The sequence below is a fragment of the Leuciscus leuciscus genome, assembly GCF_965113295.1.
Source record: "Leuciscus leuciscus genome assembly, chromosome: 5".
NCBI lineage: Eukaryota > Metazoa > Chordata > Actinopteri > Cypriniformes > Leuciscidae > Leuciscus > Leuciscus leuciscus.
The window spans coordinates 52,241,503-52,256,564 of NC_138729.1; the positions used below are offsets into that span (position 1 = coordinate 52,241,503).

Consider the following 15,062-nt stretch of genomic DNA (forward strand, 5'->3'; position numbering starts at 1 on the left):
TGTTTTGTTTTTAAACATTGCTATTTAGGTTTCATTTATTTTTATCATAATTCACTAGAGCTTCAGAAATTATCGTGATGTGAAAATACCAGCTTATATCTGCATATCAGTGATATCTGTTTATGTTTGACCATTTGAGTTTATCAACATTGGAGGGAGTTTCTCTTTACAGATGTGTTTTCTGTGTGTGTGTAGGTGAATACATCGCGCTGTATCAGAACCAGAGAGCCATCATGAAGCAAAGACACTTTGAAAAGGAGCAATACATCAACATGCTGGCCAAAGACAAGGAGGAGATGAAGGTACGAGGAGCATCTCTGTGATGATGGTGTGAGGTCTGCGGCGTGATGTTTGACACGTGTGTGTGTGTGTGTGTGTGTGTGTGTGTGTGTGTGTGTGTGTGTGTGTGTTGTTCAGGTGAAGTTAGCCGAGCTGCAGGACCTGGTCATGCGTTTGGTGGGGGAGCGTAACGAGTGGTACAGCAGATACGTGAGCGCTGTCAGTAACCCTGACCTCCTGCCGTCTGGAGGAGACCAGCCTCGACCTGCTGACCAAAACATGGACAGCGACAGTGTGGACAGTCCAGGTAACAGTCACACTCGTGCAAACCAAGCGGCAACCTTCCCGTCTCTCTCTGACTTAAACTGCAGTTCATCAACTGGCCACTAGAGGCCGGCTGCAGAAGAGAGTCAGTCCCATAGACCTTTGTGAGAAAATGCCCAACTTTACAGCAGAAAAAAACATGTTTACAGTCTGGTGCAAAAACTGGTTTTGGTCTATATAGCTAATCTTGCCCTTCATGACGACTGTGAGGGGCGTGAATATTTTTATAACTCATCTGTTTAAATTATATTAAGTCTTAAAGTTCTGCATAATTAAGGGCGTGGCCTCTTGAGTGACAGGTGGATTGTCGGTGATGTCACTGCTAGCCGTTTGTCTGCTGTCTGTTAGCATCACGTCACTTCAGCTAATCCGCCTTTTTGCACATTTTCGTTTATCCGGGAGTGACGCGCTGCCAAGATGGCGACGGCCGGCTCCGCCCACTTTGGGCTTCAAAAATGCTCTTCAGAAACACTACGAGTGACGTCACAGACACTACTCCTAATATTGTTTTACAGTCTATGGTACACACACATGAGCATCAGGATGTGTGGTTCAGGTGGTTCGGATGATTTGATTCATTATTGAAACTTTATCATCAAAACTTGAACTGAATTTAGCTAGATGACGAAGCTAGATGAATACAGGGTTTGAACAAGGTGTTTAAAGTACTTGAAATGTAAGTCCTGGAAAACCCTTGAAAACAGCCATTTTTATGAAAAGTGCTTGAATTATTGAAAGACAATATGTGTTAGTGTTTAATTTTATTGATAAAACAATCTTTTCACACAAATTAAGTCTGATATAGAGCAATTTCGCATGGCTATGAGCGTGATATTGCTCATATAAATATTCAGGTATATGATACAGCTTTCATTCTTCAGGCCAATCATATATTCACGGGAGAAAAAAAAAATCAGTTTGAATAAGGAAAGCGATATCTTTGTCATAGTCTCCTTTCAATGGTTAAAGTTACCCATTGCTGCACTTTACTTGTACCATTTTGTTTTATTAGGTTATTTTTCTTTCTTTTTTAGTATTTGAAAGATATTGTGTGATAAGTGAGATCGCTGATTGTAGTGCTTGAAAACCAAAAAAGTAGTGCTTAAAGTCCTTAAAGGGATAGTTCACTTTGAAATAAAATTTTGGTATGTTTTAGCTTACCTCAAGGGCATCCAAGATGTAGGTGTCTTTTTTTCCGCAGTAGTTTCAATTTAGATATTTTTAGGTCAAACCGTTCTTGTCTGTCAGTCATATAATGCAGGTCTATGGTCACTGTCTCAAAGAGCATGCACAGAGTCCAAATTAAAACAATTCCCCGTCGTCCAAATTAAACAATTCCCCATCGTAAGTACACACTGATGGCCTAAGACACGAAACGAGCGGTTTGTGTGAGAAAACGAACAGTATTTATATCGTTGTTACCTCTTGAACACAGCCGCGTCCAGTGATCTGAGGGCGCGGGCGGGTATAGATATATTTACATTTTACATTTAGTCATTTAGCAGACGCTTTTGTCCAAAGCGACTTACAAATTGGGACTAAATTAAGCAAGTCATCGTGAAGAGGCAAAAACAACGCAAGAAGTGCTCAAAATACGAAGTTCAGGCATTATTCAGAGTAGCATAAGCCCGATAAGCGAGAATTTACAGGAATATATACATATATATACAATTTATTTTTATTTTTTTATGTGAGGTTAAGTGCTCACGGAAGAGAAGAGTTTTTAGCTCTTTTTTGAATGTTGTCATGGATTCTGCATTCCGGATGCCAGTCAATCAAATATAGCAAAAATAGCCTATATATACACTAGATGTCGCATTGGCTACGGTTTCGTTCCAATGAACTGCAGTAGCCAAGGCGACATCTAGTGTATATATCTATACCCGCCCGCGCCCTCAGATCACTGGACGCGGCTGTGTTCAAGAGGTAACAACGATATAAATACTGTTCGTTTTCTCACACAAACCGCTCGTTTCGTGTCTTAGGCCATCAATGTGTACTTACGATGGGGAATTGTTTAATTTGGACTCTGTGCATGCTCTTTGAGACAGTGACCATAGACCTGCATTATATGACTGACAGACAAGAACGGTTTGACCTAAAAATATCAAAATTGAAACTACTGCGGAAAAAAAGACACCTACATCTTGGATGCCCTTGAGGTAAGCTAAAACATACCAAAATTTAATTTCAAAGAGAACTATCCCTTTAAAAAGCCTGTAAATTACTGTATTTCATTTGACGGTATCTGTACGAGCCCTGTTTACAGCTGACTCATATGGAAGCTTGTTTCCTCCACTTCCACAGATGCTGCTTTGTTTAATAATTGATGATTTTTGCTACATCAACAGTATTATTGAACTGATTTGACCCTTCGCATGGGGAGTTTGATTGACAGGCGATCTGACCAATCATAATCCGCCATCCGCTGAATCCGCCATTTTTAGAGATATTAGATTAACGTTGGAGGATTTGAACGTGTCCTGACGTCTTTCTGCGGTTAAAACAACATTCCTTCTGATGTTCATTCATGTTTATTTGATGCTATAAATGAACTAGAAGGAAGAGATGATCGGTTCACGAGCCGCTTTAACTGAGCGATCTGTCAGACACATTTCTTTAAAAAAATGACCAAATTTGAAAGGTGAGACTGTTTCATATCACAAGTAACCTAGTCTGTCCTCTCTGTTCCGCGATGTATTGTTCACTGTGTGAGAACATAGTGTGGAGTGAGAGAGGCGTGGCTTGTCAGACATAGCAACAGTAACTAAAGGGGGCGGGTCTTTGCGAACGGTCCATTGAATCGTGCAAGAGACGGTGGATCTGAGGGAGACAGTTTCTGCATAATCAGATTAAACAATGTTATTTATTTTCTGAGTCCTGTGTCAGTTCAATCCTAAACTCCTCCCTGTTCCCCCAGCGGTTCTGGACATGAGCACAGCGGTGGACGTGTCTTCATCGGCCCAGTCCAGCACAGACCCCGAGAGTTCAGAGAGACCCGGATCCACGGCGGACCCGTCCCTGAGACCCAGAGAAGACGGGACGGCCCGTCAGATCATGCAGCTCCTGCAGGAGATCCAGAATCCTCAGGCCAGACCGGCTCCATTCCTGGGAGAAAACCCCTGCATCCCGTTCTTCTACCGGCCCGACGAACACGACGAGGTCAAGATCCTGGTGGTCTGAGAGCGTGTCTGAATCGGTTTTCCTGCTCGGCTTCGGGATGTTCGGCGACATGGACTCTTTGTTTCTCTGGTTTTTCTAGAGAAATCTTTGATTCTGAAACTCTCCATTTTTGGTTTGTGTGTAAAACCAGTTAATCCATAAGAATATCAGCTCTCGCTGCTCTTGTGTCTCCCTGATCAATCTGTGCGATTACTTCACTTTATCAAAACATAAGTGCAATAGACCGTTTCCTGACCAATCAGTGATGAGTCATATCACTCATTACATAACAATCTCATACACATAACATTATAAGATATGATTAGAGCAGGTCTGGACTAAGAAGATGAAGTGTTTCCTGAAAGAATAAGGTGATGAAGTGTTCGTTGGCTTGTAAAGCATGTAGGGCTGAGAGTACTGAGACGAGTTGAGAACAAAGTTGTTTTTGCTTCTCTTTGGCCATTATTGGGATTTGTTGAAAGATGTAATCATATTTTTTTTCCCACAAACACACGAGCACCTTGTGTTTTTCCCAGAACCAGCGTTCCAGATGTTCCTGAGATTGTTTGCGGCGAACTCTATGACGCCGTCGGCTGAGAGTTCACAGTCGTTCGTTGATGTCGAGTGAGTGCGAGTTTATGAGAGCTGTACAGAAATGATATTAATAATTCCTCCTGCTTCATCTCTAAACAACATCCTCCACAGTCACACACTTTTGCAAGAGCATTATGGGTGTTTGTCAGATGGATTTGATAACACTTTCTATGACGCCGTATCCTCTTGTGTTTTTGTACATAATTGCAATGCAGTTTAACCCGTTTCTGTCACGGCTACACCTTTAAAGAGTGAATGCGTCGCATACGGCTGTTTTAAAATGCATTTAATCTCTTTAGAAGTATATGCATATCACAATCTGCCTACAGGTATTTACAAAAACACTCCACACGTTATTAAGTAGAATGTATATTTACACACATGCTTCATAGAAAGTGTTAGCATATCTATATATGCGTGTTGATAAAAGAGTTCACATCTGAATACTGTGTTTGGTCTGAAGTACCGGGACCCGTAAAGCACTTTTATTGGCCACATCTGTAAAACGTCAAGCTTTATGCATTTATATCTGCGTTCTGCGTGTATGAATATATTTTACAGTGATTAATTTGGGGGCGTGGGCTTTAATCCGATATTTTCAGATCAAGTTGATTTATTTTGCAGAGCTTGTTGATGTACCAGATGTGTAAATAGTGTAACTGTGTATCATACTGTATATTCATGGGGAGGGGGGGGAGAAGAGTGGACGGGATGCTTGCGTGATGTTTGCCTGCTGAAGAAGAGAGGAATCTTGTGGGAAGAAAAAGGACGCGCCGTTTGTGTGGTTTCATACGACAGCCGAACTACAGGAGAATTCTATTTATTTGGGATAATGATGAATTACACACTAATCTGTTTTAATTACGACCGATGGAACACAATGAAGGAATAATGAGTTGTTTCATGTGGTGATTTTTTTTCCTCCTAAATAAACCTGATCGAGCAAAACAAAACCTGTTCAGTGTCTGAAGTTAATGATGTGGGAGTGGGAGTCATACATGTGACCCTGGACCACAAAACCAGTCACTTTGTTTTTTTGTTTTTTTTTACAATATTTGGCTGAAATACAACTATTGTAAATCTGGAATCTGAGGGAGCAAAAAAATCTAAACATTGAGAAAATCTCCTTTAAAGTTGTTCATTTATGTTCACGATTGTGTCGCATTCACTCACATGAATAAATGTTTTGTATATTTACGGTAGGAAATGTACTAATATCTTCATGGAACATGATCTTTACTTAATAATATCCTAATGATTTTTGGCATAAAAGAAAAATCGATAATTTTGACCCATACAATGTACAGGTGACGTGATCCAGGGTCACATGATTTCACGCTTTTTTGATTGTGATTTCAAGTGTTTGTGTTTATAATGGCATATTGTACGATTTTAATCAACTTTCAATGACCTCGCTGAGAAACTACACTGCCGACCAGCTGAGGTGAATCACACAGCACTACAGACTCCGATTTGAAGCAGAAAAGTATTTGAAAAGACAAAAGTACGAGACAACGGCTTTAGTGAGGGAAACAACTACAATCAACAGAATTGACAAATGTGCTGTATTTTTTAATATACTAGCGCTGGTCCGTTAAACCGCTTTACCGGTACTACTTTCCACGTCTCGTATCACTCCGCGTTAATAATCCATGAAATTGGCGTCAAACGGTTTGTCTGGTAAAATCCCCTCAGAGGACTTTATTTTACTTTTATGTTGAAAATCAGACTTCTGACTTAATTATTTAAAAAAAAAAAATGTATGTAACCCACGATGGTGACCACACAAGATTGTGTTTTTAACTTAAGACTTGGTGAACTACAGACTTTGATTATATATATATATGCAAACATATTATTAAGTATTTAGAGAGCGTAGGCATATACATTTATTATGTCTATGAGCGTAGAGATCTACGGTGGCCGAGAGCAAACAAAAACAAAACAACAAATTATAAACACATTGGCAAGTCTAAAAACAAAATAAGTCAGAAAACACATGCCATTGTGTTTATATTTTGTTGTTTTGTTTTTGGATTTGTTATTTTGTTTTTATAATTGTGATTTGTTTTGCACCTCTCGGCCACTGTAGAGATCGTCTCGATTACATAGCTCGATTACGTCTTTCGCAGTGATTCATGGGAGTGGGCGGAGCTTATGAGATCTTTTTTTTTTTTTGCTCCGACGAAAGTTTTTTTTATTTTTTTTATTAGCACAACAAATACAAACAAATCAGGTACAATGAAAAATCTTACTACGAACCTACAGTGCATGTCTTAGAAGATACATACATAAAAGAACAGAAGAACATGGGACAAGATATTTACATTACACATTCAAAATAAAATAAAACAAAAGGGCAATTATTCAATAAGAATGTTTATAAAAGAAGCCAGTTTCACTGCATTCTTGTTATTAATCAATAATAAAGACTTATAAAAAAGTTTCAACTCATTCCTCCAATAAGTAATGTTAGGATTTATCTTAAAAAAATGACATTTATGTATGAAATGTTTACTTAACAGAATTACATTGTTAATGCCAAAATCATTATGATCATTGCGAAAAATACCAAATTTTATATCATTAATTGTTAGATTCACTATCTGAATTCCTTTGGATACAAGCAATTGTATAAGGTCCAGCCAAAACCTTTGTACAACTTCGCACAAACAAAAAAGATGATCCAAATCTTCGGGTTCATTATCACAAAAACTACAGTTTCCTACATCCATTTTAAACCTCTGTTTTAAGAAATCATTAGTTGGATAAATTTTATTCATAATTTTAAACTGCATTTCTTTCATCTTTGGCGGGACAGGACATTTTTAATATTTACATCTAATCTTTCTTATTGTCTCCTTCCCAAAATCTTTGAGAATATAATCTCTTTTGAGAGAGCTTGTTTGGCAGTTAAGTAAACAGTTTCTTATGAACTTGTTGTTACATTTGTAATTCTGAAAATTAATACCAACTTATGAGATCTTTAGGCCAATTTTTCTTTTTTCGACTCTGTTCTGTACTGCATCATGGGTAATGTAGTTTTTCACCATGAATTCTGCTGTTAAACACAGAATAAGCTGAAATAATGCAAACTGACGCAAATATCATAGATTAACAACCTCGAAAATGATTTGCACTCTGTCAAAAATATGCCTGTCGTGTAAGAAAGAAAAAAAGATCATGCTTTGGTAAATAATAGTCATAATTAGTATGCCATATTTTTTACTTTTTATCTCTTCATCGACTTCATGTCATTGTGCTTTTTTATCTCATAATTATGACTTTTTGTCTACTGACACTTCATAATAATGATTTACCAAAGTATTTTTTTTTCTAATGTGGCCAAAATGGCCGTCCATAGAAATACAAACAGGAAAGAAAAACTTTATGGCATATTGATATGCTAAAACAAATACATTCTCTTTATTTTTAAGGGTTTAGACCGTCTGACGACAAGAAAAACAGCACAAAGGCAAAGTTTTGTTACACTTAACTTTAATAATGACAGCCCTGCCAGACAAACTGGTGTGAGCAGAGGACACGTTACACACTTTCATTCATTCATTCACACGTTACACACTTCAGTATAGTTACACCTTTCTGTCCAAACACAGAAAGAGGCCCGGTTTATTCCTCTAGACTCTCACTTTTCACATGATAATAAGCTTAATTTAAATAAATCACTTAACCATAATAATTTAATATTCAATAATCATACACGTGGGACTACACTAGTCACAATTTGCATAAATGCACCACAAAGATACGCGACACACTTAAGATACAGTATGCCCATGACACACATTTGAACTCTTAAATAACAGTAATGCTTTTCTCATCATAAGTGGGTTTAACTAAGACTCGGAGTGGATTCAGGGAAGGTTTGGTGTGAATGTTGAAGACAGAAACAACGGCACAGTTGACACCGCAGACGGTCTGGTCATGCCACACAACGTCAACTATTAGCAACAGGGGCTTCATCATCATCATTATTATTATTATTATTATTATTACAGCAAACCACAGAATCACGAAACGTTGCGTTCATATTTTCTCATTTTTTCAACCAAACAAACTATAATGATTTCTATGCATAGACCTGCAGTGATATTTGACTTCATTTTTGCTTTCATAATGAACACTAAATTACAGACAGGAAAATAAATGTGCATTATTTAAAAGGAAAGTTTGTCCACACACTGAAAAAAATAAATAAAATCATGTTAAAGGTGCTTTTAATGTTTTTCATGCCATAAAATGTAAATAATAATGCTTTTTTTTTTATCCACATGCATGTAGATACATGTCTTTGAGAAGGACATGTGCATTTTACAGCACCTTTAATCATATGTGGATATGTTCATCATACTAGTTAGTATTTCTGCACTATATAGTATGCACACTATGCGCAATAGTATGCAAATGCTCCGAATTACTTGACAACATTGTTGCCTACTACTGTGTTTAGCATTGAATAGTGCACTTTCACATGCTGTTTATTGAGAATAGTATGCAGTATACAGTATAGTATTCATTTCCATACAGTCTGTGTGTGGAAAACCTTCCCGACATGACAGATGTTATAGAGACACCGACTTCTTTGTGAAATAAATTAAACAGGTTGTAAGCGTGTGTTCACCCTAAAACTGCACTATTATGTTTTTAATGACATGCATGTTATAGATACCGATTATATTGCACTCTCAAATTCAATCCAGCCCCACTAAAAGTTCAGATTTAACTAAGCGAACAAATGATTTCTGTGCATGATCACGAAGGGTGAACACACGTCCTCGTACTTGAAAGCTTTACAGCATCACAACAACGTTTACACTGCAAAAAAACTCTGGTTTTCCATCTTTTTTACTGGAAAATGAGACAAAAATACTTTCTTTTTTTTTTTGCAGTGTAGGAATAAATGGCTTTTGAATACTATGAGGAAGTCATTTGAAGGATTTGTTTCCAGGGAAGGCCTCTAGCTTCTAGAGGATTTAACCAAAGTGATGAACTCGTTTCTCGAATGCTCAACCGGACGATGAGCCGAGGACTCAGGAAACATCTCGTCTTGCTCTTTTTGCTCGTGTTGCTGGTGGGTTTGTGGTGGTTTTACTCAACGTGGGGGGAAAACCGAGAAGAAGAAAGCGGGAAAGAAGAGTGTTTTAAGGGTCACGTGGAGAGAAGGGGACCGCCGGGGCTGCTCGTGTTCGACCGGCTGAGCCATGAAAGCAGAAAAGGGGAAAAACACAGTTAGAATCAAGACAAATAAACCCTAGAAAGTGTCCTCAGAGTCCACACGCTGAGAAGACAAACCCCACGTTCCCTCATCACTAGAAGTGTACTGTTTACAATATAACTTTCATTCTTAACAAACATTTGAATATCATTACAGTTTAGAGATCATTTATAATCATGTAAAAATAGTGGCCACACAACGTGTTTGTTCACTTAAAAATGCCTAAATGTCATTAAAAAAAAATCAATCAATCAAAAGCAGCTGGATGTTTTCAAAAATATGATTTTATGGTCGCCTGGCCTGACTGAAATGTATTAAAAGATGATTTGCAAGCTATAGCAGTGTGCGGAATTCATCTTTTTCGTTATTAAATAATAAATACATAAACTAATAATACATACAATTTATAAATCATTTATTATTGGTTCAGGAGAGATTCCCTGATATGATTGTAAAGCGCTTTGGGTGTACAGTAGTACAAATGAAAGCACTATATAAACGCCTTAATGTCAAAAATGCTTTAAAATTAGCTTGAAAACATTTTACTTGCTTGGCTTTCTGAATACTACTTCATTCTGATTCCTCAATCACGCAATTAGCAGTCAAATAAGCCCACATAATTAGCGCTCATCGTGTGTTTTTTTATTATTCCATTACAATTTTAACTGTAACCTACAACAACACTAAATATGGACAAATGTGATTTATTTTATATATAATATACTAGCGCTGGTCCGTTAAACCGCGTTACCGGTACTACTTCTCACGTCTCGTATCACTCCGCGTTAATAATTCATTCAAATAGCAAATTGGCGCCAAACGGTTTGTCTGGTAAAATCCCCTCAGAGGACTTTTGTTTTACTTTTATGTTGAAAATCAGACTTCTGACCGGATTTCTTTTAATTGTTTTAAATGTAACCCACTATGACTATGGTGACCACACAAGATTGTGTTTTTAACTTAAGACTTGGTTAACTGTCAAATAACGAGGAAAAATGTTGGAGCTTCAGCATCCCACTGTTGTATCAACATCAACAATCGGTAAGACTTTTGGTTTATTATCTGCCGCCGTGCAGTAACATCTCTATTTACAAAGTGTTGAATGATTGTAGTAGCCTAGGCTCTCTTCTTGTACTTGTAAGACGAGTTTGATGACTGCTACAGCGTTTATCGGGCAATATCTTGCGCATTATTTGAGATATTCAAAAATTAACTAATACGGTTTAACTGATCTCGGGTCAGTTTTATCATTTGGAATTTTTTTTTATGTCAAGGACGTGTGTATAATGGAAAATGGGTAGTTATTAGTTAATTGTCTCAAATTGGCATGGTTAACCAAGCCCTTGATCTTTAGCCTGTGTTCTCGATTCAAATTTGACATAGTTTTAAGTTTCGTTCCCTCATAAATACCCCTGTGATAATACTGTCACTATCTAATTGTCATGATTTCAGTCTGGCGTTTCCTTTTCTTGTGTTTTAGACTCTTATTTTGAAGTATAGTTTTGTTCTCATTGTTCCTGTGATTTCACTTCCTTTTGTCTCTATGGTTACTTTACTTTGTCTCTATAGCAACTAATCACTAGCTCCTGTTCCTTGTTACCTTGTGTATTTAATCCGATGTGTTTCTTCTCTTTTTTGTCTGCTGGTTTTCCGTGCACGTTTGTTTTAGTTTCTGTTTTCCCCACGTCTAGATTATCGTGTCCTTTTCCTAGATTCTTTGGTTATCTGCCTGGATTTATTTTGTTTATATAAACTTTACACTGCATTTGTATCCCACATCATGTACTAAAATACCATGTTACACTAGTGTAATGATATTCAGACATTTAACTGTGTCCAAATATGTTTATGACCACCATTTTTTCGTGTTTTATACTTAAATATAGCCTATGTGAACTACTATGGAAATGATGACTTAATGTTTGTTTTAAGGTTCAACATTTAAACAATTTTCAAACAGTTTTCTCAACTATGAGGAGCTCATGATGCAGACAGGGAAAGACTGTGGAACTATGGGAAAGTTCATTACCCTTCGGGGAGTTTGGTGTCGTCTTCTGGCCCGTGAGCTCAGGGACCACTGCAGCCCGACACACATACGAAACAAAAACAAAAAAAGCCAAAAGTAATGTACAGAAATACAAATGCACACACGCACATTCCAGAAGATGCAGTTATCATGAGACTCCAGAACACACTTTGGAGAGATAATGCATCCCGTATACAGTGGGAAATCAAGCGTCTGCGAACCGGGGCGGGCAGAAAACCAAAAGAAGCTTAAAGATGGCAGAAAATAAAGTGAGAGAAACGCATTCATCAAACCCTTCATATAACTTTTCCTGTCAAATTCTTTAGGATAAGGAGCCATATATGGTGAATATCATGAACAGTGATCTAAAATTCGTCAACCGTCTGTCAAAAGAGTTTGAGTTCATAAAAACATTGTGTTCTAGATCTGGATTTTCCTAAATAGGAGTTTTCAAACTTCTGCCCAAAACATGCCAATAGTTTTCTTTTCTGATTTTTGGTTTGAATGTTGTATATTATCCGCAGTTCTCGGAAAGGATGGTTTAACCGTAGCCTAATGCAGTAATCAATACTTCGCGTTTGCGAAAAGTAAAGTAATAAATGGATTACTCTCAATTGTTTTGTAATTTAATTCCAGTTACTTCTAATGTAATTGCATTAATACTGTTTAAACTCTAGAACAAATCTATATACAGTGGATTTAACATAATTTTATTTAATCTAACTTTTAAATACGTTTAAATACGTTCAATAATTATGTCTCTTTAAATACGTTGGTCAGTTCAAGAATAATTGAGCAATTTTATATGATTTATTTGAAAGAATTAAGAGCTGTTTTCATGTCTGTTTTCAACTGGTAATGCAATACTTTTTAGATGAAGTAATTAGTAAAGCAACCTAATTATACTAGTGAAGATGTAATTAGAAGCTAATGAATTACTTTTTTTAGAGTAACTTACCCAACACTGCACAAGTGTTTTCAAACTAGTGCAAAATATGTAAAATAAATTAATAAGAAGAAATATAATTAAATGAACTAAATAAATGTAATAAATTAATTAATTGATTTAATAAATAAATAAATACATACAATAAATTATAAACAGTATAAATTCAGTATTTTTACATGAAAATATATAGCTGACTTTTAAATTTTAGGACAATTTCACACCAGGATGATCATATTTGGAGGCCCTTGCGTCTAAAAGACTGAAAACCTTTGGCCTAACGAACAGATATAATGAGTTTGAAATCCGTGACCTACACAAAATGAAAACTTCAACTTGTGACAGAGGGTTGTAGAGTTGTTGTGCAGTCCAGGTGAACTGTGTGTATTAGTGTGTGTGTGATGAGGAGCAGGAGGGGGAGGAGTTCTGGCTGGGTGGGCGTGTCCTTGCTGTCGGTCACGGGAATGGGAGGGGCTACTAGTCAAAGAGGGAGGAGTCTGTGGGTCGGTTGGGTCGTGTAGGTGATGCCGGGGGTCGTCGGCTGCCATGGGAACACAGAGAGAAGATGGATGAGTAACACACACACGCACACACACACACACACACACACACACACACACACACACACACACACACACACACACACACACAGAAAACATTCAGTCGGTGACAGTGTCAAAATTACAAAATTTCGTTCACATGAGAAAGTTAAAAATATTTTGCACTGAGATATTGAAACATTTTCTTTTATTAGAGTTCGTAATAGTATAAAACAATAAATTTAGTGCATCATCATTCGCCAAAGATTACGGTTATGAATCAAATATCTCTAGTAATAAATATTTAATAATAGTTTAATATTATTACTTTTTTATTTTATTTAAAAAAAGCTAAATGCCATTTTTGGCATTAAACAAATGAATTGATTAATAATACTAATAACAGTTGTATAGGCCTATAATATCAGTGTTAAATAACAGCCAATTTTGATTTAGTTTTAGTCATAGTCTTTTGACTAAAATGCCATTTAATTTTAGTCATATTTGAGTCATCTGAACTGTTTTAGTCTAGTTTTAGTCGACTAAATATCATAAGATTAAAATCTAATGGGTTTAATTAAATTGTAATGCATCAATTAAGCATTTCTCTAAAATGTTCAAAAACTTATGATATAGTATTCCTGGAGAAAACATCTATTAACCTGTTAATATGAATAATATTAAGGTTTGGACATGCAATACGGACACAGATTTATTGAACTGCTGTGTCGTATAACATGTTTTAATTTATCTTAAAATTAAATTAAACCACTTCTCATAAATAAACAAGACGTATTTATTTTTAATTAATGATATGTGCATTCTTTATAACAACTTGCATACAACATTCTTCATTCTTTCAAGCAGACATATTTATTTGTCTAAATTAAATATAGATTAATCCCTACTAAAGTTATTCAGTCAAGAACATAGTTTTAAAACATACAGGATCAAGTTTTAAAACATGTTTCAGCATTCAGCGACCACGCCATGACAGAATGAAATGCCATGAAGAGACACACAACATGGACATCTGACACTTCACCTTTGACCCCACTGTTCAGTTTCACCCTAAAGGTCACATGTGTAGCGTTTGAGTGGATGCTTGAGGTGTTTTTTAGTAAGAGGGATCATAAACGATGGTAAAATCAAAATAAAATTAGTGCAGAGGGGCTGCAGAAGGAAAGGCTTTTCAGATCTTGATAAAATCAAATAAAACTTGATACACACATTCAGAGAACTGATGTGATGTTTGCACATTACAGAATCTGTTCTGAGGCGAAATCACCAATCAGCATACGAGATGTGTACGTCAAAGCTGGACAAGGATTTGATTGGCTATTAGAAAGGTTTTCACGCTCAGTGATTTAGATGATTTAGAAATCCTCATCCTTCCCTCGGGTCATTTTGACCCGAAACTCATTCAAAATTGAGGTCCAAGACCATTAGGACTTTGTCGCACTTGAACCACGAATACACAAAACCAGTTTTGTGCTTGAAATAAAAAAAAAAGTAACAAATCCTTCACTTGCGGGTCAATTTGACCCCCTTAGGAATGAATGTAATGCGAGGAATGCTTCAGTACACATAGAACAACCTCAAAATGCTCCAAATTCAAACTAAAAATGCTAAAACTTTACCAGAAAAATGATTTTATAATGTCTACATGTGTATCTGAATGCATACTGAAGGGAACTGACTTTAGGACCCAGAGGAACAGCTCATTTGCTCCATATAGAGATATGAGGACATCTAGAGTCATGAAATATCATGTTATATTATTATTTTTTAAACAAAACTAAAAATTGCATTAAAAAATAGAAAAAATATTATCAAAATGAAATAAAATAAGCTTTCTGGACAAAAAAAAAAAAAAAAAAAAGAAGTATTATTTTAGGGCTTCGGGTCATTTTGACCCGCGAGGTAAAGATGTGTTACAAAGTGCGAGAGAAGGAT

General features: G+C 36.5%; 2 protein-coding genes across 10 annotated transcripts in view; one reads left to right on the forward strand and one right to left on the reverse strand.

The window, feature by feature from the left end:
- The window catches only part of golga2 (golgin A2), a 39,400-nt gene extending 34,088 nt beyond the window's left edge, over positions 1 to 5,312 (forward strand). Inside the window, 3 exon segments of the mRNA XM_082169515.1 lie at positions 196 to 302; positions 418 to 586; positions 3,524 to 5,312. Coding sequence (XP_082025641.1) covers positions 196 to 302; positions 418 to 586; positions 3,524 to 3,786 — 539 coding nt within the window. The 3' untranslated portion in view covers positions 3,787 to 5,312.
- Positions 5,313 to 7,840: 2,528 nt separating this feature from the next.
- dnm1a (dynamin 1a) overlaps positions 7,841 to 15,062 on the reverse strand; it is a gene marked incomplete at its 3' end in the record, with an annotated part of 103,095 nt that continues 95,873 nt past the window's right edge. For 5 of the 9 annotated variants that reach the window (XR_014206336.1, XR_014206337.1, XR_014206338.1 and 2 more), the window contains 2 exons: positions 11,625 to 11,672; positions 7,841 to 9,574 (listed from right to left, as the gene is read on the reverse strand). Coding sequence is in view for 2 of the 9 variants with exons in the window: in XM_082171223.1 (XP_082027349.1) it covers positions 11,663 to 11,672 (10 nt within the window). Of the gene's footprint in view, positions 9,575 to 11,624; positions 11,673 to 12,757; positions 13,109 to 15,062 lie in introns of those variants that run through there. The other 4 variants (XR_014206339.1, XM_082171221.1, XM_082171222.1 and 1 more) reach the window with 2 other exon arrangements.